The 21,536-nt window shown below is 53.8% G+C and overlaps 3 protein-coding genes across 19 annotated transcripts in view; all 3 read left to right on the forward strand.

Moving 5' to 3' along the window:
- LOC127463328 (bone morphogenetic protein 3-like) overlaps positions 1 to 19,087 on the forward strand; it is a 42,312-nt gene extending 23,225 nt beyond the window's left edge. Inside the window, exons 1-3 of one of the 2 annotated variants that reach the window (XM_051772625.1) lie at positions 7,961 to 8,733; positions 14,786 to 15,696; positions 17,855 to 19,087. In XM_051772625.1, the coding sequence (XP_051628585.1) occupies positions 8,391 to 8,733; positions 14,786 to 15,696; positions 17,855 to 18,046 (1,446 nt within the window). In that variant the 5' untranslated portion in view covers positions 7,961 to 8,390 and the 3' untranslated portion in view covers positions 18,047 to 19,087. Of the gene's footprint in view, positions 1 to 7,960; positions 8,734 to 14,785; positions 15,697 to 17,854 lie in introns of those variants that run through there. The other variant, XM_051772626.1, reaches the window with a different exon arrangement.
- LOC127463330 (uncharacterized) overlaps positions 1 to 21,536 on the forward strand; it is a 114,925-nt gene that overhangs the window by 58,331 nt on the left and 35,058 nt on the right. The gene's annotated exons all lie outside the window — the stretch shown is intronic.
- On the forward strand, positions 19,458 to 21,505 carry LOC127463331 (translation initiation factor IF-2-like). Its single transcript, XM_051772637.1, has 2 exons — positions 19,458 to 20,195; positions 21,291 to 21,505. The coding sequence occupies exons 1-2, from the start codon at positions 19,796 to 19,798 to the stop codon at positions 21,374 to 21,376; spliced, it is 486 nt and encodes a 161-aa protein (XP_051628597.1). The 5' UTR covers positions 19,458 to 19,795; the 3' UTR covers positions 21,377 to 21,505.

Consider the following 21,536-nt stretch of genomic DNA (forward strand, 5'->3'; position numbering starts at 1 on the left):
AGGCATTCAGTTCTTAAGAGGTCTGGAATCTGGACTGTAATTGAATCCATTCCCTCTCAGCTAATTTATGTAATCTGATGAGAAACAAGTGTAGTACAAATTGTTCAAAGAAAATGGAGAATGTTCACTTTATGGAACCATACCAAAACAAAGTTCTCTGAATGAAGCAGCACAGCAAGGCTTGGGTTCCCTTCTCGTCCGATCGAACGTACTTGGAGCGTCTCTCTTCAATATCTCAGTTTTGTAGTGACATTGCCGCGGCTGATACATTGCCTGGGATCTCTTAGGCAAGAGCTACAACGCTGTGAGGAGGGCAGTGCTCTGTTTTGTAATTTACAAAAAGTAGATGCAGTTTCTTTCAGTTGTTTGTCATCACACCTAATGTTTACAAAACCCCCTGGGCCCTTGGTTGCAGTTGAGTTCTGGGTTTGCTGCCCAAGGTGCTGATGGTAGCAGGCCAGTCACTGCTGAGGCCTTGGAGCAGTGGGTGGTGAAGGGGTGAGGGGGGAGCCCAAGGAGACTGAAGCCAGGGCTGGCTGCTGTTGCTCTGGGCATGGGGCTGGAGCCGGACGGGGAAGAGCATCTTCTCCCCACATCTGTGTGATTCAGAGTCCTTCCCTTGGATCGTGGTGCTCCCCGTGTACGGCGCTCAGTATCCGCACGCACAGGTGGCGTGCCCTGATTGGGGAAGGGTTTTCAGTACCTGCACTATAGGTCCGTTAGTATTCGTGGCTCTGTCAGTCACCCTGCAGGCTCCTGACTGTGCATGTTGCTGTCTCACATTGGACATCCAGGATTTGTGTCGCAGTCTTGCCATGGTTTGGAGGTGAAGCAAGGCCGCTGTGCTGCCGTGAGGAGTGGCCGTGCAGGAGTTGGGGGATAACCCTTGGGTGTGAAAGGGGAGCAAGTGTCAGAGGGATGGGTAGGTAGGAAGGAGAGTACATTCAGACTCCACGTTTGCATGTGTGAGCAGAAACATTCATTGCTGCCAACTCTGTAAATGTTTGATTTGGAGATGGATGGTTCCACATCTGGCTCGTGTTCAAATGCAGCAAATATTACTTTTCACTTTTAATTTCTCTCCTTTTTTCAATTCCAACTTCGATCTCATAAGAAAGATCGAAAGTCTCTTCAGAGGAAAGGTGGGCTTTTTTGTAGCTTTGAACAAACTAACCACAGACATTTTAAACTGGGAAATGGCAACTACAAATCACTAAAATATCAGGGGAGAAAAAGTTGTAACTTGGGGAAAAAGCTAACCTGCCCTCCTTTTGCTGTCTCTAGAAAGAACAGAACAGAAGGAAAAAAAATCTCTCGCAAACCAGAAATTGGCTAAGTGCTTGTGTGGAATGTGATTTGGGTTGAACCTTTTGTGTGCAGTTTGGGAATGAGGAACGCTTCCCAGTTGTTTGCACGTGAAGACAGCGTTACGAGGTACAGACAGATGCAGGAGGGACCTAAACAGAGTCGGTCCTTCTCCTCTTGCTGATTCCCTGACAATAAAGGGGATGCTTTTGCAGTAGTTCCCCGTGTGTTGGCTCACTCGGAGGGAGCTCTGCAGGTCCGGGGGTCACATCCTGTGGTTGGTTGCGCTGTCTATTTAACATTTCGTTCGGTGACTGAGCGTGCCAGGGGTTCAGGACACGCCGTGCCGTGGGCAGACGTCAACTGTGTGCTGCTCCCGGGCAGCCTGGCACTGCTGCCACTGACAGGTGTGTGTGCTGCTCCTGGGCAGCCTGGCACTGCTGCCACTGACAGGTGTGTGTGCTGCTCCTGGGCAGCCTGGCACTGCTGCCACTGACAGGTGTGTGTGCTGCTCCTGGGCAACCTGGCACTGCTGCCACTCACGGGTGTGTGTGCTGCTCCCGGGCAGCCTGGCACTGCTGCCACTCACGGGTGTGTGTGCTGCTCCTGGGCAGCCTGGCACTGCTGCCACTGACAGGTGTGTGTGCTGCTCCCGGGCAGCCTGGCACTGCTGCCACTCACGGGTGTGTGTGCTGCTCCCGGGCAGCCTGGCACTGCTGCCACTCACGGGTGTGTGTGCTGCTCCTGGGCAACCTGGCACTGCTGCCACTCACGGGTGTGTGTGCTGCTCCCGGGCAGCCTGGCACTGCTGCCACTCACGGGTGTGTGTGCTGCTCCCGGGCAGCCTGGCACTGCTGCCACTGACAGGTGTGTGTGCTGCTCCCGGGCAGCCTGGCACTGCTGCCACTCACGGGTGTGTGTGCTGCTCCCGGGCAGCCTGGCACTGCTACCACTCACGGGTGTGTGTGCTGCTCCCGGGCAGCCTGGCACTGCTGCCACTCACGGGTGGCTGAGGAACCGCTTCTGCCTCCGACTCCAAGCAGGAAATAGCTGTGGCCGAAGCCCCTATGTCCAGATTTTTTGATGGATGGTTAAATGGAATAACTAGTGCTTTCTTCAGTTGCCAACTGTTTCCTAGCAAGAACAATGGCCAGCTCCTCATGTGTGGTGCTGGTAAGCGCTGGCCTTGCTCGTGGTGCTGGTGCTGCAGGTACAGCTGGTGCTGCAGGTACAGCTGGTGCTGCAGGTACAGCTGGTGCTGCAGGTACAGGTGGCTGCTGCAGGTACAGCTGACTGCTCCAGGTACAGCTGGTGCTGCAGGTAGAGCTGGTGCTGCAGGTACAGGTGGCAGCTGGAGTGACCTTGGCTCTGGAGAGCCACCTCTTGCCCTAGGCAGAGCTGATGCCTAAGGCTTGGCAGGGGGCAGTGCCAGGCCCCGGGAGAGAGAGCCCGTGCCTGTGCCTGGCTGAAAAGACCAGAGGCTCTTTCTGGGTGACTAACTTGCAGGAACCAGAACCAATAGCGAGGGAGGGACCTGTTTTAACTCCTTGGAAAAACTTTCCCTAAAACTTCCAGAACTATTATTTGGAAGAGACCGGGTATCTTTAAAGTATTAAGTGGGAAGAAGCAAGCAGAGAACAGCCCCTAATGAGCTCAGGGTGACTCTGCCATTACTGGCTTTTGTGGCTGCATTTTCCAAGCTCTGCTGTCTGAGATATGTCAGTAATTAAAAGATCCAGTGAAGGATGGATCTGCAACTGCATTTCCCACATCCTTGGTGAGGTCTAAGCAATCAGGGTCTTGAAATAAACATTTGGTTGAAAAATTCCTCAGTACCGTGAGCTGAATCTACTCATCTCCTGTGCTGCAGCAGAGGCCTGAAAGTAGTTTGATTACATACAAAACAGTGTTTCAGTTAAAGGCTCTCGTTCAGTATCGCTGTGTTTTCCCTTATTTTGGATTATTGTGGTACCATGTATTGGTCTTTTCTCCTGTGTGATGCCAGTTAATTTTCCTTTGTAAGGAAAGGCCTTGTGATGAATCATTTCACTGCTCAGCCTTAGATTTCATCAGGGAAAATACAGTATTTATGTATAAATCATCCGTGTCTTAGAGGATGTTCTTCTCCAGCCTCACTGCTCAGCCCTGAGCAGACACGAGTGAGGTGGGCATGCCGAACACGTGGTAATCAGGAGAGAAGTGTTCCAGGGACTGATAACCACAGGAAAGCTTCCCCCGTGTGTTCTTAGGCCCTGTGGCTTTTTAGCAAAACAAATGCAAACTGTCCAGCCCAAAATTATTGCTCTCTGTAAATATAAGGTGAATGGAAGTGCCTCCATTCTCTCCTTAGAGGAGATTTTGGTGTCACCACCGACTGTGACATTTACTGCGAGTACAGAGTTTGCACGCTGCCCTAAGGGAACCCAGACTGAGCATCTTGAGATTTTGGGCCAGGGGAGAGAGCTGTGGGTGTTTTTGCAGCACATCTGAACTGTGTGCATGAGTTAGGGTCTACAGATTTTAATAACCTGTGTATGTTTTGTAGTCTTTTATGTTTCCTTAGCACCCCTCCACAATCATAGTTTTGTTCTTTTTATGTGGACTCTGGATCTTTGGTCTTGCATCAGCTTTGGGAGCTCTTGTGGTGGTTGTTTTGGATCACAGAATGAAGCTGGAAAGTAGCATGAGATTGGTGGTGAACTGCTCCATCTCGAGCCACCAGCAGAATCACAGAAAAGTTGTTAGTATTTAGTATAAAACACTAAAGTCATTTTATGTTCTCCCTTTGACCATCAGTGAAAGACGCAGTTGAGGAACATGCCCCATGAACTCAGATTGCCCACATCCAGCAATCAGACTACAGAAGACTAAGACCTTTGGGCACTTCTCTGCGAGGCAGGCAGGGACAAGCAGTGCAGGCCAAGGCCCAGTTCCCACTGCCAAGCAAACAGAAGCCCAGGTGCTGAGCAGACCGTGGCCATGCCGACGAGCTGCGTGTGCAGAACGTGGCTCTGCACGGGAGTGTCGCTCCTCTTCTTTGGCTGGTGTTCACTCGAGGGCTGTTTTATTTCAGCTCGGCTCTGGGCAGAGTTATTACAGATCCCCCAGCACAAGTTCCCTGTGATGAGAGAAACATGTGATCCTGGGGCCCGAGAGAAGGAATTCTTCTGGAAGGCCCCTGCAGCGGGAAGGCTGCTCCTGGCCACCTGAGCAAACAGCCAGCCTGGCTGGTGAACCCTGAAAAGCCAGCCCGGGGGACACAGGGAATGGCTGCACACAAGGGCCTTTGCTCTGGGCTTCCCCCCCTGCCCTGCCTGGCCAAAAGGTGACTTTGTGGGGCTGGGAACATACTGCTGGGACGAAGCTGGTGGCACTGACTCAGACTCGGTGTGAGGAGCCCTGCCAGAGCAGAGCACACAGAAGCCCATCTCAGGCAGCCCAGCAGATGTGCAGAGGGGGGTGCAAGGCAACTGAGGCAGAGCTGCAGGGGGGAATTCTCCAGATGACAGCCAGAAGAGCTGGGATGTGGGAGCCACAGCAGCTGAGATGGCTTTGGTAAGTGAATTCTGCAGAGGCTGAGAGCCAAGCAACTGAGAGCACAAATGTGGGATTGGTCTTCACATGCCGAACAGATTTTGCTAATATCAAAATTACATATTTGTTATGCAAATATGTAATTATTTCGTTTCCCCTCGAAGGAGTATTTGTGGTTTCCTCTTCCCTGGGACTTCCGAGTGCTCATGTGAAGGAAACAAATAACTGCCAGGTTACCAGGTTGTGTGTTTTGTGGCAAGCTCTGAAAAAGCACAAACCTGGAAGGTTTCTGGTGGAAGTTTTTTAAATAGCGGTTTTGAAGGCACTGCTGGAGGGTGGTGAGGCTGGCCCTGGCAATGGCACAGGAGTTGCTTACCACTTAAATGAACTTGGTTTACATGGAAGCCTGCTGTGTGCCTGTGACTAAGGTGTTAAAAGGCCAGGTTGCTTCACCTGTCGAGACTCTGTGGTGGATTGGGATGGACTGCACTACCATGGAGATGCTTGGGCCCAGCAGGGAGGAAGCTGGGCCTGCAGACCCACCTGGAGCTGCACAGGCTGTGGCTGGGAGGGAGGGTAGCTGTTGAGAACTGTTGTTTGCAGCACTCGTGTAGAAGAAGTGGAGAATGAATAGCAGAGAGGTGCCAAAGCGCTGTTCCCTCAGAGGGCAGGACTGAGCCTTTGTCAGCCGTCACTCACTGTGGAGAGGAACTTCTGTGTGCTCTGCTTTGCTTTGCTTTGTGTGCTCACAGGGCTCTGGCATTCAAAAATCTCGCAGCAAGGGGAGTATTTTTAAGCTTTGGGAGCTGCAGAACTCTGTGTGATGAGCGTCCTGCCACGTCACTGGGACAGTCCATAAAGCAAAGGTGTTCTTGGGCTCACACTAAGGAAACGCAGCAGCCATCTGACAAGGGGGACTTGGAGAAGGCTTCTCGTGCCCCGAGAACTGACTCTTTCCTCTCTACCTCACTCCCAGAGTCCTCTTTCTCTCTCCTCTCGGGCTGTAACAGAGTTGTACAGGACTGACTTTCTATTTTAGATGTTTAAACAACCGCGGTCAAGTGGTGGGGCGAGGCTCTGAGAGCCAAATTCGGATTTAATTTTGCACGAACAGGGCTTTCTGCTAACACTGGAAAGGTTTTAAATAAAAGCTCAGCCATAGGGTGCTTGAGCTGCCACGATGAACTTACGTTAGCTCTTGACTAAACCCCCTTTGCTTGAGAATGGTGTTAAATCCGTGCTGTCTCTGAGGGCTTATTTTGTGTTTTAAAGTCGTTCTCAGATGGCCCGATCTCAAGAGTCAGGCCGCAGCTCAGAGGATGTGTTGGAGATGGCAAAACATCATATTCTTAGAGTGTATTGTTTGGCACTGGAGGTATAGAAGAGGATTCAGTTCCTTTTATTTACGGAGTTGTGGTGTGTTGTTGATTGGGGTTTTTTTAAATATTGCTTTTCTCGGCAGTAGGAAATAACGTGACTGAAGCTTGAAATGGCAATTCCAGTATTTCAGATGCATAAAGAGTTGTCTTTGGGATTGGCAGTTCAGCCATGGTTATTAGCCAGAGATTGCTGCTTGTGCTGATTTTTGTAGCTATCAGTTCAAATAATTTTGTTTTCTTTCTGCAGGGACCTGCATTGGTTTTATTACTTGTGTTCAAAAAATCAATCATGCCTTAATGTTTTAATTCTGAATGTTCACTTGGGCGGTTTGTTTTCTGTATTGCACTAATGTCCATGTCTTACACCGGAAAGGGAGAAGTACAGTTAATTGTACTGTTAGCATTGATGCTGACGCTGTGTGTTGTCCCAGTTCCTCACTGTGTGAGTGTGACTCAAACTGAGTATTCTACACCCTCGATGTCATTTCCCAGGAACTGGTAACAACAGTTGTAGCAGCTGCCCAGAGCACTCTTGGCCCCTCAGGCTATAAGCTGGGTGTTAAGAAGCCTGTGAGACAGAAGGATGTTCCTGTCCTCACAGGTGATAACACCCCTCGGGGAGTCACCGGCACCTCCACACCCAGCCTGAGGGGTCATGGCTGCTAACGGGACAGAAGGATGTTCCTGTCCTCACAGGTGATAACACCCCTCAGGGAGTCACCGGCACCTCCACACCCAGCCTGAGGGGTCATGGCTGCTAACGGGCCACCGAGGATTCCAAAAATACCTCACCATTCATGGTCACCCAGTGTGGAACTCCCCGCCCTGGGGGAGGTGCTGGGCATTCCCACCCAGTGTAATTTGAGGGGCAATAACCAATGTATTGCAGTGTTGTATTTGGGGCTGGGTAATGATACACTTTGGGTAGCACGTTGAAAATGTGAATGGCCTCTGCTGGCAATACTGTGTGCGAAGCTCCATGCACTGATCTGCAGGCTGATCTTATTATTCCCCTTCTCTGGCTCAGAAACCAATGCATTTATAAACAGGGACAATTTAACGAGGCTCCTCTTCCACCTCCCCTGCGTTGCCAGGCAGATGTGCAGGTGAGGCACCCTTTGTGTTGTGAAGAGGATTTCGGAAGGGACAGTGTCATATCTGATGGGGTGTTGTGGCACTGGTAAGGGGAGTGAGGTGTTTCTGTCCTTTTGGTGCTGAAAGGCAGCACGTGCAGGAGGCACGGGGAATTGTCCCAGCCGAGTAAGGATACCTGGCTGTTCCCTGCTGGAGTGGGGTCGTCCTCATGTGCAGGATTTCCCTGGGCGCGTGTCCCTCTCGGTGGGCTCGAGGCTGCTGGGCACACCTATGCCAGCCCTGTCTGGGTTGGAGGGTGACAGAGAAGGAAGCCGAGGGTCACCGAGCGTGACCTGGTACTCCCGGTATTCTGGAGAGGCGAGCAGAGCCCCAGCACAGCTCGGGGAGCATCCGTCCCACCTGCCCGGGGAGCATTCGTCCCACCTGCCCGCGGCGGACTGTGCTCTGCGCCCGGCCAAGCCGGGAGACGTTCCAAGGGAGAAGGGCGAGTGCGGCGTGACTCGGAATTTTTGTTTTATTGCGAGGGGCTGGCTGGAGGCGGGCAGGGGAACGTCCCCCGCCTGGTTCCCCGTCCGCCCGGGGGGATGGAGTTGGCAGAGCCTGCCCTCCTCTCCATCCGTGCGGTCGCCGCGCTCCCCCGGGGTGGCGGTTCCCCGCGCTTCGCCCCCGCCGCAGCCGGAGCGAGGGCGGGCGGGGCGATCGCCGCGGTTACACCCGCACCGGGCGGCTCACGCCCGGCTCTGCCCGGCAGCGGGGAGCGGGGAGGGAGCAGCACCGCCGGCTCTGCCCGGCAGCGGGGAGCGGGGAGGGAGCAGCACCGCCGGCTCTGCCCGACAGCAACCTGCGCGACCGGGACTAAAACCCCTCGCTCCAGGCCGGGAAGGGAGGGAGGGAGGGAGGGAGGGCAGGCGGGCGGCCGGTTTAGACCGGGGCGCTTTCCTCCGCCCCGCTTTTTCCCTTTTTTTTCCCTTGCCCAGAAGCGGAGGACACCCCGTCCGCGGCTTTCCCCGCAGCGCCGTCTGCGCCTGCCGGGGCCGCGCCTGCCCCGGGCGCCGCTGGCCGGGGCGGAGGGGCGGGATGGCGGCGCCGGCCCGCTGGGCGCTGTGCCTGTGCCTGGGCTGGTGCTGCCTGTGCCTGGCGCTGCCGGACCCTCCGCGGCCGGGCCGGGCCGGGCTGCGGCGGCGGGCGGCGCCGGGGGCCGTGCGGGGCGGCGGCAGCGCCCGGGCGGCCGCGGGTGCCGACGGCCCGGGGCGGCGGCGGCACGAGCACGGGCACGGGCGGCTGCCGGCGGCGGACGGGGTGGCGGAGCACATGCTGCGGCTCTACGAGCAGTCCCGCGGCAGCCGGGACCCGCCGGCCGCGGCAGGGCCGCCGCTCCGCCGGGGCAACACCGTGCGCGCCTTCCGCCCGCTGCCCGCAGGTGAGTGCGCTGCGCCGCGCCGGGAGGGGGGACCGGCGGGGCAGCGCTCGGCTCCTGATTTCGGTTACTGCCTTCCTGCTTCTGCTCTGCGTGTAGCAGCGCTGCCGAGCGCAGTGTGAGGGAGGTGCAGTAATTAACGGATCGTCTCCGGAGGCTCCCGTTAGTGCTGTTTTGCATGTGTAGCTTCTGTTGAACCAAGGGCTGGTTTGCACTCGATGGAGCCGTGGCACGGTTTGGTGATACTTGAGACTGTCTGCGGCGTTCTCACGTTGGGAAGTGGAGATAGTACTGGCAGTTAGAGGCAGTGACAGAGGAGTTCAGTGGAAGCATGATTTGAGCATGGTAAATACTGCATCTTGGCATCTTTGGCAGTGGCACTTAGATATCTCTGTGATTACAGGCTGACACGCACAGGTGGATTGGTGAAAACGTAAAATCACTTTCCATAACGAGGGGGGGAATGTTTACCATGCCAGCATCCCAAAGGAGCAGTGTCCCAGCAGAAAGAGATGATGTCTTGGCCACTGTCTTGGTGCTCCATCCCCTTGCTCTGTTCTGGTTTTTGTGCATCTGAGCTCTGCAAGGGCTAAATTGAGTTGTTGTCTTTCTCTTGCCATAGGCAGCAGCCGTTCATTTTGTGTTGTACTGATGGCAGAAAAGCGCATTTCCAGAAAACCCTTAGATCAGATGTTCCTCGGGATGGTGGCTGGAGTGGAAAGGCTTTTTCTGGTCTCTGATTCTTCCTTGTGCCCGACTGTCTGGCCAGCCCTGCGATGGAAATGGCACGTTCACCGTATTCCCCTTTTGAGGGGCTTAGTCTCCAGATCCTCTGTCTTGATCATTGCACTCCTTGGCTCCAAATTTCAGTCTCTCCTGGGCTTCCCTTCGTCCTTAATGGGGCTACATCAGTTAATTTAATACCTCCTGTTACTGTTACTCCTTTGTGTTTTACCATCCCTGCTGCTGACTCCCTCAGACTCAGCTTTTTGTCTGCCACGAGCAGAAGCTCCCCAAGAATCTGGGGATTCCTCTGCATCTGCAGCAAGAGGCCTTGAAGCAAATCTTTAGTGGTTTCATTTGCAGTTTAATGTTGCAATTTAAGCTGACACTTTCAGGAGAGAAACTGTTTCTTTTCTGAAACAGGGCTCTCAAATGTGTCTGTGAAACCTTTCTGTCCTTGCTTTTCCCCTCCAAGGCTGCTGGTTCTTATGTGGCACATGGGAAAGGCCTTGCCCAGATCTCCCAGGTCACCCACCACACAAATCTTTGAGACCCTGTAAGACAGATGTTGTATGATGAGCCCAGGAGTTGGTGGGATTTGTTGAGAGTCATCCCTGTTTGTGATGGAAGAGCAGTGGTGTCACGGGTGGCAGCTGCAGCCTTGGAACCCACAGCTGACAGAAACCAACTGAGACAATCAAATCAAACCTCCTAAAAGCTGTTCAGTGCAAGCTTCTCTCCCTGTGGCTCAGTCCTCCAGGGGGATGGGGTGAGAGCTCCAGCGCTGGGTGGCACCTCGGAAGTTTCCCTCCCACGCTGCCCTGAAATCTCTGGTGCACCAGATTTCGTGACTGGGCTGGAGTATCAAAGGTTGCTCGTTTGGCCTCAGGGGTTTGGCCTTTGGTTCTGATGAATGTTCACACGATCATTTATTCTGGCAGGTTTGTTTTTCATTAATCTTGCTAGATTATCTTGTAGCCTAACTGTTCAGTTTGAATCGCTCAGAAGAGGAACCTTTGCTGCCTTTGACAACGCTGAAAAGAAACCCCAGGCCCCAAATCCAAGAGGAGTGAAGTAAGGATGTACCCCTTGCACAAGGCACTTAGTTACCTTGCAGCACCGTTGTCTCTCATGGGCTTACCTGCTCTCATTTGTTGCTGTGTGTTTGAGTCACGGGATGTTCAGCTGTGATTTCTGTGTCAGCTCTCGTCACTGCTGCAGGGACATTTCCAGGATGACAGAAACAGCCCTGAGAGAGAAAGAGAGGGGAAAGAGAAAAGCCCCAGAAGCAGACTAGGTTTGCTTCTGAAAGCATTTTTAATCCCAGCGTCGCTTAAGGAACGTGTCTTGCAAATGAGTCATTTAAAAAACTCGACTTGGGTTGGAAGGTCCCTCTAATGATGTTATAGTAAGAGATATTACTTTAAACTCTTTTTTATTGACTGAATTTCAAGTAACTTCAGCTATTACACCTGCCCCTAGGCCAATTCTTGTGGTTTTAGAACAACTGTGTTCTCCTCCCTTTTGAAAGGCCTTTCTTGGCTTTGTTGTGGTGTGAGGTGCCCACACACACTGGGCAAAGGGAGCAGTGCACGGGGCAGGCAGCACCTCAGCAGCTGCCATGAGCCTGCAGGGGCCAGTCTGGGCCAAATGCTGGCCCCTCTGAGCACCAGTGACAGCAGGGCTCTTCTGCAATCAGAGCCTTAAAAACAGTCAGTCGGGAGACAGTGAGAGCGTGGGGGTTTGGGGTTTGGTTTTGGTTTAAGCCTTTTTTTTGGCTGGGTTTTACATTGGTTTGGGGTTATTTTGCTGTACCCCCTTAACTTGCTTGGCTTGTGCTAGCTTCCCCTTAGAGGCTGGGTTTGGTTTTCACCCTGCTCTGGTCTTTCCTCTTCAAACATGTAGAAGACAGTTGCTGTGCCCACTGTGTAGCACACTTACCATGTGCAGTGTGCAGGTTTGTGGTTTTCAGATCGTGAAGCCCACACGCAAGTCAGATCCTCAGCATGCACCATTGCTGCTTCCAGAGGAGTTCTGTATTGGAGCAGCTGCTGGCTTTAATCACAGTGGTGGACTTGCTGCTGTTTTAGATCAAGTTGCTAGCTCATGTGACCTTACCTGCTTTGCTGAAGGAATTAGTAGAACTAGTTTGGCAGCGGGTCCTGTGCTCTTTCAAAGCAGAGAACCACATCCTACACCTTTCTCTTGGCAGTACAGGAGTTGGTAACTGGGAAGCAGCAGTTGAGTGAGAGCAAAGGTGGGAGAAAAGAGAAAATCTGGCTTCCAAATTTGTGTTCCTCTTTGGGAACTTGTTCCCATTTCCAGCTCCGAGTGAACTTTTGTAGCTGGGCTGTGAACTCAGAAAAAACCAAATTTCACAGCGGAAACACTGCTACGTTCTTCATGGTGCCCTGGCACGAGGGCACCACTTTTCAGTATCTTATTGAAATGATGGCTCATGGTGACTGTATAACTACACAGTCCTCGTTACTGCATCCTTTTTCACCCGTGGGATAGATTTGGCAGTCCATAAAAATGTCAGGGCATCCTCTAGAAAGATAAATACACCACATGTTAACAGGCTCATTCCAGCTTAGTGATGCCTTGAAGTGCCCCCTGTGGCAGGAATGTGTTCATGCTGGCCATGTCTGTCTCCACACACAGGTGTCCTACCTGGTGCAGTTCCAGAGAGCTCTGTCACGCAGAGCTTGGTCTCCAAAAGTCCTCGTCAGGCTGGCAGCAGCACGGGGGGGAGGGGAGCAGAGCTGTCTGCTCACATCTGGCCCCGTGGTGTGTGGAAGGTAGCAACTGGGTGGCTCTGTTGCACGTCCCTTTTTCTTGGCTTTTTTTCTTCCTAAATCTTACCCTCCAGAAAGATGTCCAGCAGAATCTGTCCTCAGAGCTCAAGGGCAAAGTTTCGTTTAAAGGAAAGGAAATGTTCCTGAGGAAAAGGCGCATTTATAGGTATTTTTAAGCTGACTCTTTCTTGCCATGCCTGACATTTTGAAGGCTGGGGAACGCTTGTTTCACATTCCCATTCAGAGCTGGGTGTCCCTGTGGCACGAGGGACCTCCTTGGCACAGTATATTCCCAAGTTGGGATGGAAACCTAGGTCCCACCATTGGGTTTTTTGGGATGGAAGCCGTTGAATCCGTGGGTGTCTGTGCTGGCCACGAGATGATTTTGCTGATGAAAGATCTGAGAACTCAGAGCTGCTGGAGCTTGGAGGTCTTTTTGTAGGAAAACAGCACCATCTGCTGCAAGTGCTTTCTCTGGGCATGGGGTTACAGGCTGGGAGTGGCTGCTGGAGTTGGGCTTTGACCCAGAACTTTGGAGTCCTCGTGTGTCTGTCCATGCCCTCTGGAATTTCTTTACAAAAACAGCAACTCGTTTGGTTTTGTGCTGCAGTGTTCCACTTCAGAACAGGCAGGGTTTGTTAAGTGGAATTCTTACTAAAAATTAAAATCCAAACTTGTCATTCAAGTTACAGCAATGGTTTAAATAATAACTTCTTTAACAGGTGCTCATGGGACACCACACATTCTGGTTCCTAAGACTGATGTACTCAGTGCTCTGACAAATTATGCCTTAACCTTATGCCATTGGTGATTATAAACAAAGCAGATGTCAGGTCCTCGTGTGTGCTCAGCACCAGTGTAACCAACAGCCAGTTTTGGTTTGAGGGATTAAAAGCAGGATTGAATTGGAAGGAAATCTAGTTCCTATCTAGCATAGTTCTAGCCTGGAACTATGGAACAGCTGGAAACTGGATGGATTTGGGACATCAGCCTTCAGCTCCTGGGAACTTCCCTCTGTGCTCTGCCCTCAGGTTGGGCTGAATGTGTAAACAAGGGTGTCCTCTGTAAATGGTTTGGCCTTTGCACTGCTTTGGCCCTGTTTCACTGAGGAAAACGTGTGTTGTTTTCCATAATTCCATGAAGCAATGCATCTGATAATCTGGGGAGAAGGGCTCTGTCTTTCTGGTGGGATGGGACCGGTTCCTGCTGGTTTAATGGATGGGTTGAAATATTCATGACCAAAAAGTGTTTAGAAGAGGAGGCTGCTGGGATTGTTGGGGTGGGAATGGGGCAGCACAGGGGGAATATGTTGGACTTACCCAAATGGCATCAGCAGCTGGGATGTCACACAGAATGTCACATGGAACATGAAGCTGTCAAAGTCTTTGACAGATCAGTGCTGGAAATCATGTTCTCACTTGCTTGGGCAGGAATTCCCCAGTGTTTTGAGGGTGAGACTGGTGAGGCTGTTCATCTGTTCATCCCTAGTCCAGGGCCATCTCCGTGCTTGTCATTGCTTGGAAAACAAACAAACAAACAAACAAACAAACACTCCCCCCAAATACTGGCAGAGAAAAACTCTCTTGCAGAATTCTGTAAACTAGAACTCCTTTGCAGCCTCCGAGGAGGGCTTTGACGTGCTGTGGTGTCCAAAAAGCATTGAATTTGGAATCCCCTTGTTTTTCTAACGTGTTGGGTTGTTCCCAGCCCTTTGGGGGGCTGCAGAGTGTCCCTTAGCTCTCCTAGATTTGACTTTTCCATGCAGCCTGCTTTGGCAGCTTGACATTGGGATGTGTGTTTCTCCCGCTCTGAAGGGTGGACTTACCTGCAGCCCAACCAGGACATTTTAAAACAAAAATTAAATCCTCCTCCCCTTCTGCTGCACTCTGTGGGGGTTAAAGGAGTCCCCCACCTGTTTCCCTCTGGCTCTGGCATGAAAAATGAAGAAGTGTCCTGGGTGGAATGATTTCATGGACCCTGTGTCATTGATTATTCTCAAGGGAAACTCAAAGCGCAGTCAGTGTCTGATCTGGCCAGGGGGCTGCCACATCAGCCTCTGTGTCTGCTCCAGGACTTTGTTAAATGTCCATAGGCTGTCACATCAGCCTCTGTGTCTGCTCCAGGACTTTGTTAAATGTCCATAGGCTGCCACATCAGCCTCTGTGTCTGCTCCAGGACTTTGTTAAATGTCCATAGGCTGTCACATCAGCCTCTGTGTCTGCTCCAGGACTTTGTTAAATGTCCATAGGCTGCCACATCAGCCTCTGTGTCTGCTCCAGGACTTTGTTAAATGTCCATAGGCTGCCACATCAGCCTCTGTGTCTGCTCCAGGACTTTGTTAAATGTCCATAGGCTGCCACATCAGCCTCTGTGTCTGCTCCAGGACTTTGTTAAATGTCCATAGGCTGTCACATCAGCCTCTGTGTCTGCTCCAGGACTTTGTTAAATGTCCATAGGCTGTCACATCAGCCTCTGTGTCTGCTCCAGGACTTTTTTGCATGTCCATACTCTTATCTAAGTGTTTGTTTTTCTAGGGAGGCCGGAAGGGCAGGAGATGTACGTTTTTAACTTGACGTCACTCACGGAGTCTGAGAACGTCCTGTCGGCCTCGGTGTATTATTACATTGGAGATCTGCTGCGGGTCAAGTGGAACTCCTCCCAGCCCAGCAGCTGCCCTCATCACAGCCAGAGGAGACCTGACATTCACATATGTCTGTCGGTTTGGACCTTTCCTTCTGTTGGGACCCAGCCTCGGAGCCTGGGACATTTCCTAATCAACGTCTCCACTGCTTCCCAGGACGTCCTTTCCTGGCAGTGGGAGGACATCACTGGGCTCCTGCATGAAGCGAAGCGAAACAAGGAACTGCTGATCGGTGTCAGAATGGCTCTGAGGAGCCAGCAGCCCTGGGAGAGGGCACCTCCTTGCTGTGAACCCTACATCCTGATCTATGCCAACGACTCGGCCATCTCAGAACCAGAGAGCGTCGTCTCCGCTCTGCGAGGGCACCGGCACCCTCTGGCAGGAGCCTTTGCCAAGGCAGACGGCCGGGTGAGGAGCAGCCTGGGGAAACGCCGGAGGACACGCTCTGCAGACCCCCTGTTGCCGTTGCAGAACAACGAGCTGCCGGGGGCTGAGTACCCCTATGGCCAGAAGGAGAGATGGGGAGGCAGGAAACCCTACAAAACCTTCCAGCCCCAGTTAGCAGAGAGGGCCAGGAGTAAGAAAAAGCCAAGGAAGCCTGATGGCCAGCAGAGGCAGACTCTGCAGTTCGATGAGTGGACGCTGCAGAAGGCGAGGAGGAAGCAGTGGAACGAGCCCAGGTCCTGCGCCCGGCGCTACCTCAGGGTGGACTTTGCAGACATCGGCTGGAGCGAGTGGATCATTTCCCCCAAGTCCTTCGATGCCTATTACTGCTCGGGGGAATGCCAGTTTCCCATCCCAAAGGTACGAGCTTTAGGGAGTCCTTTGCACTGGAAACTGGGTGTTTCCTTTCCTGAGGCAGTACAGGCAGCCAGTCCCATTGTGTGTTTGGCTCTAGGACCTGAGTGGTGTCTCTGTCTCCTGCTGCACGGGGCAGTGCTTAGGACACCCAGCAAACAGACAGGCTTGCAAAGGGAATTAAAAAAATACGACCTGGTGTTAGTTTTTTGTCCAGAACCCAAATTGCCACAAAATATTTCCTGAATAGTGCTTACGATGTGTGAACTTGTTATTAACGGTTTAATAAACATAAAGCAAGCCAGATCCAGAAAATTGCTGATTAGCCAGCAGTTGTGCCCCAAAGGAGCCTGTGCTGCCAGGCCCACGTGCCAGGCCCACGCCACAGTTGGTGGGCACGGCACCCTGCAGGAAGAGCAGGTGCCTCGTGAGGCAGGGCTGGCACAGGGGCAGGGAGCCCTGGGTTGCAGAAGAGTCAGGCGAGTTACTCCTGTGACAGAGCGAGGGGACCCGAGAGCAAGGGATCCTGGCCCGCTGGCTTTCAGAGTGCCCTCTGGTTTGCATGAGTTGGCATGTGAGTACCAGGAAGGGCTGATGTGCTCCCGGCCCTGTGACCCAGGTGGATGAACTAGGCTCCAAATGTACCGTGCCCTTCTCAGCAGCAGGGACCCCCCTGAGGCTCTCCAAAGGTGAGAGTGGGCTGTGGGTTTGGAGGCTGGCCTAAAATGAGGGGGGGTGAGGAACTCCTGCAGGACACTGCAGTAAAGGCAGCGCTTGGACTCACTGCAGCATCCCATTCCAGAGCCTTTATTCCTGCCCCAGGGAAGCCTGAGCAGTTAGTTCCAAAATATAGATGGCATTTCAGGGCCTTGAGGAACCCAGGGAGGAGGAACCATGCCGAAGGGGATGGAGCCCAAAAACTGGAACTGTATGATAATCTAAGACACATTTTTAAATCCCTGGCTACCACTGAATTCAAGGACAAACCAACAGAAATACCTTTCTTGAGATCAGCTGCCAAATGGAGGCTTCCTACTAAATGTACTAACATGTTATGCAAATGACATGAGGAGCTGGAATCTCGCAGGTATTCCTGTGCTTTTTGCTTGCAAGGTCACTGAGACTTGCTCCTCAGGTTGGTGCAGATCTACCCCTAAGGCTGATTGTCTTCCCAGAAAGAAGTCATCTTGTGTCACAGCAGAACTGCAGGTTGCACATTTGACCCCAATGACCTTGTTCCATCCGTTTCACAGTGGTGTGTGATGGAGCAGCACAGGGAACTGGTTTGAATTCCAGGTTCTATGTGTAAGAACAGCTCTAAAAAAACAAACCAAGAGCCTTTGGCTGAAAGCTGCATTTTCTGCATTTTTCATGCCCACCTATTTTTGTACAGGTACTTGGATCTGGAAGGATTTGGTGGGTCAGAGGTAGAACTTTGTATTTTGCATTTCTATGTGTTTGTCTTTATTTTTATGAGCATCTTAGTATATTCTGGTGTTGTGAACGTGCCACAGGGACAATGTCATGTAGGGCTGTTAGGATCCAGTTATTAAAAGCTGCCTCTGCCTGAATTAAGGGTGCCAATGAGACCATATGCCAAGGTCATTAGTACAGATTTTATTTAACAGTAAATATGAGGTAGGGAGAGAGAGAATGAGACAGATGAAGTAAAAAGATGAAGGTATCACCACCACATGGATTCTGACGGCGTCCTGCCGGTCCTTCCGCCGGTCTCCTCGGTGCTGAGGGTCCCCCAGTCGTGTTTCCAGGGCACCACTTCTGTACAGTCCCAGCCCTGGATATCCACGGGCTGTCTCAGATGTTCCCACAGCTTGGCACGGCCAGTTGTTTCCTTCCCCACAGCTTGCACAGTGGAGTTCTGTCCCGTGTGCTGATTTCAAACCTTCCCCTTGATTTAGACCTGGGATTAACACTTTCCTTTCTCCCAGTTTTCCACGGTGGGAATCTTTGTTGGGGTCCATTACCTGGGTCTGCCTTACCAGGCCTGGTTCCTGTTGTTGCCATCTGCTCTCATCACAGGTTCCTGTGGTGGCTCACCTTGTGGGAATTGCCTTCTTTGGCAGTGTTTGGAGGTAATGATTTGCTTTCTTTGAGTCCTGACTGTGGGTGCAGTAACCTGCTGTGCCCTGTGTGTCTCCCGCAGGCCCTGAAGCCGTCCAACCACGCCACCATCCAGAGCATCGTGCGAGCCGTCGGAGTCGTGCCCGGCGTCCCCGAGCCCTGCTGCGTCCCTGACAGAATGTCCTCTCTCAGCATCCTGTTCTTGGATGAGAACAGGAACGTGGTGCTCAAGGTGTACCCCAACATGACGGTGGAGTCGTGTGCGTGCAGATAACCCCGGGAGGGCAACGCTCGGGTTTGGGGCAGGGGCTGGGCAGGGCTCTCCTCACACCCACGCTTGGGTGGCACTGCCCGTGCGTTGCCTCGGGACAGAAAAGAAACTGTGACCCAATCCAAACCATGAGGATGGCAATGGAATGGATTCCAAGGGGAGAGAGGACCAGCTTCATTGCTCTGGGAACGTGACCAACACGTGAGTCTTGGCGATGGGACCTGAGTGTTCCTGTGGAAATGGAGAGATGAAGGAGGAGGGATTTGCAGGTTTTCCAGACTGCCAGAAGGACACAGTGATCTATTTTTATACGAGATTTTGGAAGCAGCACGAACTGTTAATTGTTCTCTCTGTCCTTACGGGAACTGATGGAGGGAGGGTTAAGGTGTAACATTCTTCATTGTAAAGCTGAGCTTCTTGCCTTGGGTTCTTGGGTAGTGCAGCGAGGAGGGCAAATCAGTCTGACACCCTAAAAGGTACTGCAGCTTAGCCGTGCATCTCCTGGGTGTGACATGCCAGCTCACCCCGGCTGTCTGTTCATTTTCATTGTCTTATTCTTTGGAATTCAGCTTTTTGGAGCTCAGTGAGAACCTCCCTCGTGAGAACCCAAGCCAGGACTGCTGAGTTCATAGCTGGGATTTCTCAAAAGCACAGACTTTCTGTCCTGGACAAGTTTTCCTGCTGTAGCAACTCAGCTGGCCAGGGATATCACACTCGGAGAAGCATCTGGGCGACTTGTTCCTAACAAGTATTCTAGAACATAGTTCAAATAATCTCTGAGTTTTCTACCTGAAAGGAGGTTGTTTCCAGGTGGGGATCAGCCTCTTCTCCCAGGTAACAAGCACCAGGAGAAGTCATAGCCTCAAGCTGTACCAGAGCAGGTTCAGGCTGTACAGCAGGAAGAATTTCTCCATGGAAGGGCTGCTCAGGCACTGGCTTGATTAGTGCCCTGTTATTGCTTGTGAGAACAGCATTTTCAAATGATTTCTGGTGAAAGGTTTATCTTTGTTCAGGCTGTCAATTAAAAAAAAAAATTGAAACTCACCCTCCAGCAGAAGTTATTTTGTATATGGAAAGTTTTACAAATGCTCTTTATTTATTTTATTTGTCTTTATTTAACTTGGGGGATCAACCCTAAAATGTGAGAAGGGGACCCCAAACGGTGGGTGGGGGAACCCCAGGGACCCGAAAAAGTGGAGGGAGGGGCCCCAGAAAAGTGGGTGAGGCATGCGCAGTAAGGGAGCGAAGCCAGCAGGTCAGGTGGGGAGGGCAGCCAAGGTGGCGACTCGGCGCATGCGCACTCATTAGGGAGACGCCCGCGATCACGTGGTAGTTAAGGGCGTCCGGGAGAGGGACGACGCATGCGCAGTGACTCCTGCGACGCTGCGGCGCTCCCTGCTCAATTTAAGGGCAGATTCCCGCGGCACGACGGGACTTGCGGTCTCCCGTCTCTCCCGGGGTGTGTAGGGGGAATAACATGAAGATTTTTGGGGTGAAAGCGCAGAAATTAGTGAGGGACGTTCTCGGGGTAAACTCGGGGACCGGAAGTGAGAGCGACCGAACTATTTTCAAAGGCGCACCAACGATGGTGCCCTCCCCCCTCGGAAGTCCTTCGAGGCCGCACAGAAAGACGGAGGCGCTCGGACCGGAAGTCCTCTAAGACCGTACACAAAGATGGCGGCCCCGGCCCGGAAGTCCGCCAAGACCACAGTAAAGATGGCGCCGCCATCTTTAGCCTAGACCGTACTAAAGATGGTGGCGAGAGGCCCCCTTCCCTCAGAGAGGCGTCTATCCTACTGCCTGACCTCCGCCCCGACCCAGACCCCCGCCCCGCGCCCACAGCGCCGTCTCGCCGCGCCGCTTCCCGCGGTGGAGACGGAGCGGGGCGCTCGGCGGCGCCGGGCGCGGGCGGCAGGTTCGCGGGCGGCGGCAGGCACCGGCGCGGGCAGCCCCCTCTCGGCGCCGCGGCGCGCGGCGCACGCGCGAGGACCCCAGGCAGACACGGCGCGCCGCCCGCCCCGCTCCGCTCCCCTCCCGGTCGGTCCCGCCGTGCCCTGGAGATGCTATCGGGGCTGCGCCGCCGCCTTCCCCCCCCGGAAGCGACCCACGGCGGCAGATCCGACGTCGGGCTCTGCAGGAGATCGTCGCCGGGGTAAGCGGGGGCCCGGCGGGGGGGCGGCGGCGGCAGCTCTTCTGCCTCTGCCGCGGCCAGCGGGGCCTGCAGGCAGGGGAAGCGACAGGCAGGTTTCTCGCCTCTGCGGAGACACTCGCACCTGCGTGCCGCCGCCAGGAGAAGGGGCGGCGAGAGCGGCGGGCGGCAGGGCCGGGCTCGGATGTGCCCTGGCATCGCACCCCCCCGCGGGGAGGGTCTGTGCCGCCTCAGGGACAGACGAAGCGGATCTTGCAGAACCCCTTTGTTCGCTCGTTGAGCTCGCAAGAGACACGAGGGGCATGAAATCCCAGGGCAGCTGCGCCTGCCAGAGGGGTTGCAGGGAGAAGCAGCTGGGGGGGGGTTTGCTCTCAGCCCCTTTGCCACCTTCCCCTCGGTTCCCTGGGACTCCAGGGAATCCCAGCTCCCCTTGGCTTCTCCGGGGGCCTCGCGGCAGGGTTTCGAAGTGTGGCCCTGAGATTTTCTGGCCTTGGAACTGATGGCTGTTTCGGGGCACGTCTCACCGGGCAGTCTGTCTTTTAACGCTTGCCGGGGCAGGAGAATTGCGGCGCAAGAAAGCAAAGGAAGCCCAGAGCCTGGAGTAGGCAGGCCCGGGCCTCTGGCGAGCCCAGGCCTTGCTGCTCGGTGCCGATTGTGCCCGGGGCTTGTTCCTCACCGTTCGGTTCCAAATGAGAGGGGAGCAAGAGGCAGAACAGCTGCTGCTGCTGCTGCTGCTGCTGCTGCTGCTGCTGCTGGGGCTGCTGGGGCTGCTGGGGCTGAACTGTCTGTGGTGCCCGGAGTCCGGGCAGGACTTGGCCCCGATGCCTGCATTGCAGCGGCCAGGGAGGGGTCCCAAAAGTCATCCCCCCGCCTGCTGTGCTGCACAGCAGGGGCTGGCTGGGCCGGTTCCCGGCCGGGGGAGCCCGGGAGAGGCCGTGCTGGGGCTGAGGGGCTGCTGCTCTCTGGGCCTCTCGGGGTTTGCCTTGGAATCCCAAAGCCTGGGCCTGCGCGGGGGGGAGGAGGCAAAGGGGACTGTAAATTGGTCTGTTGTGGAGTGTTTTGGGGCCGAGTTAATGCTCTTGGCTTGTTGTGTGTCAGTTCCCAGCCTCGGTCAGGGCTTCCCCGGGAGCGTTGCTGCTGCCGCCGCCGCCGGGAGAGAGAAGTCCTTTGGGAAGCCGGGATAAAAACAGCAACTCTGTGAATTGCTCAGCTTTTCCTAGGGAAGGGCAGGTTTTAGGGAAGAAAGGCCCGTCCTCGCGAAAGGCGCCGCGGGTCTCGCAAGGGGGGGGCGCGGCTGCAGTGCCGTTCCCGGCCGTGTCCGCCAGGCGGCCACCGCGAGGCAGC

The sequence above is a fragment of the Manacus candei genome, unplaced genomic scaffold (genome assembly GCF_025592945.1).
Source record: "Manacus candei isolate 608988 ecotype Guabito, Panama unplaced genomic scaffold, ASM2559294v1 h1tg000154l, whole genome shotgun sequence".
Lineage (NCBI taxonomy): Eukaryota > Metazoa > Chordata > Aves > Passeriformes > Pipridae > Manacus > Manacus candei.

What these genes read in the sequence shown, in the direction of transcription:
- LOC127463331 (XM_051772637.1), top strand. Translation starts at nt 19,796, where the DNA reads ATGGTGGCGAGAGGCCCCCTTCCCTCAGAGAGGCGTCTATCCTACTGC. An exon ending in TGCAGGAGATCGTCGCCGGG is followed by an intron (nt 20,196 to 21,290) that starts GTAAGCGGGGGC and finishes GTTGTGTGTCAG; the next exon opens with TTCCCAGCCTCGGTCAGGGC.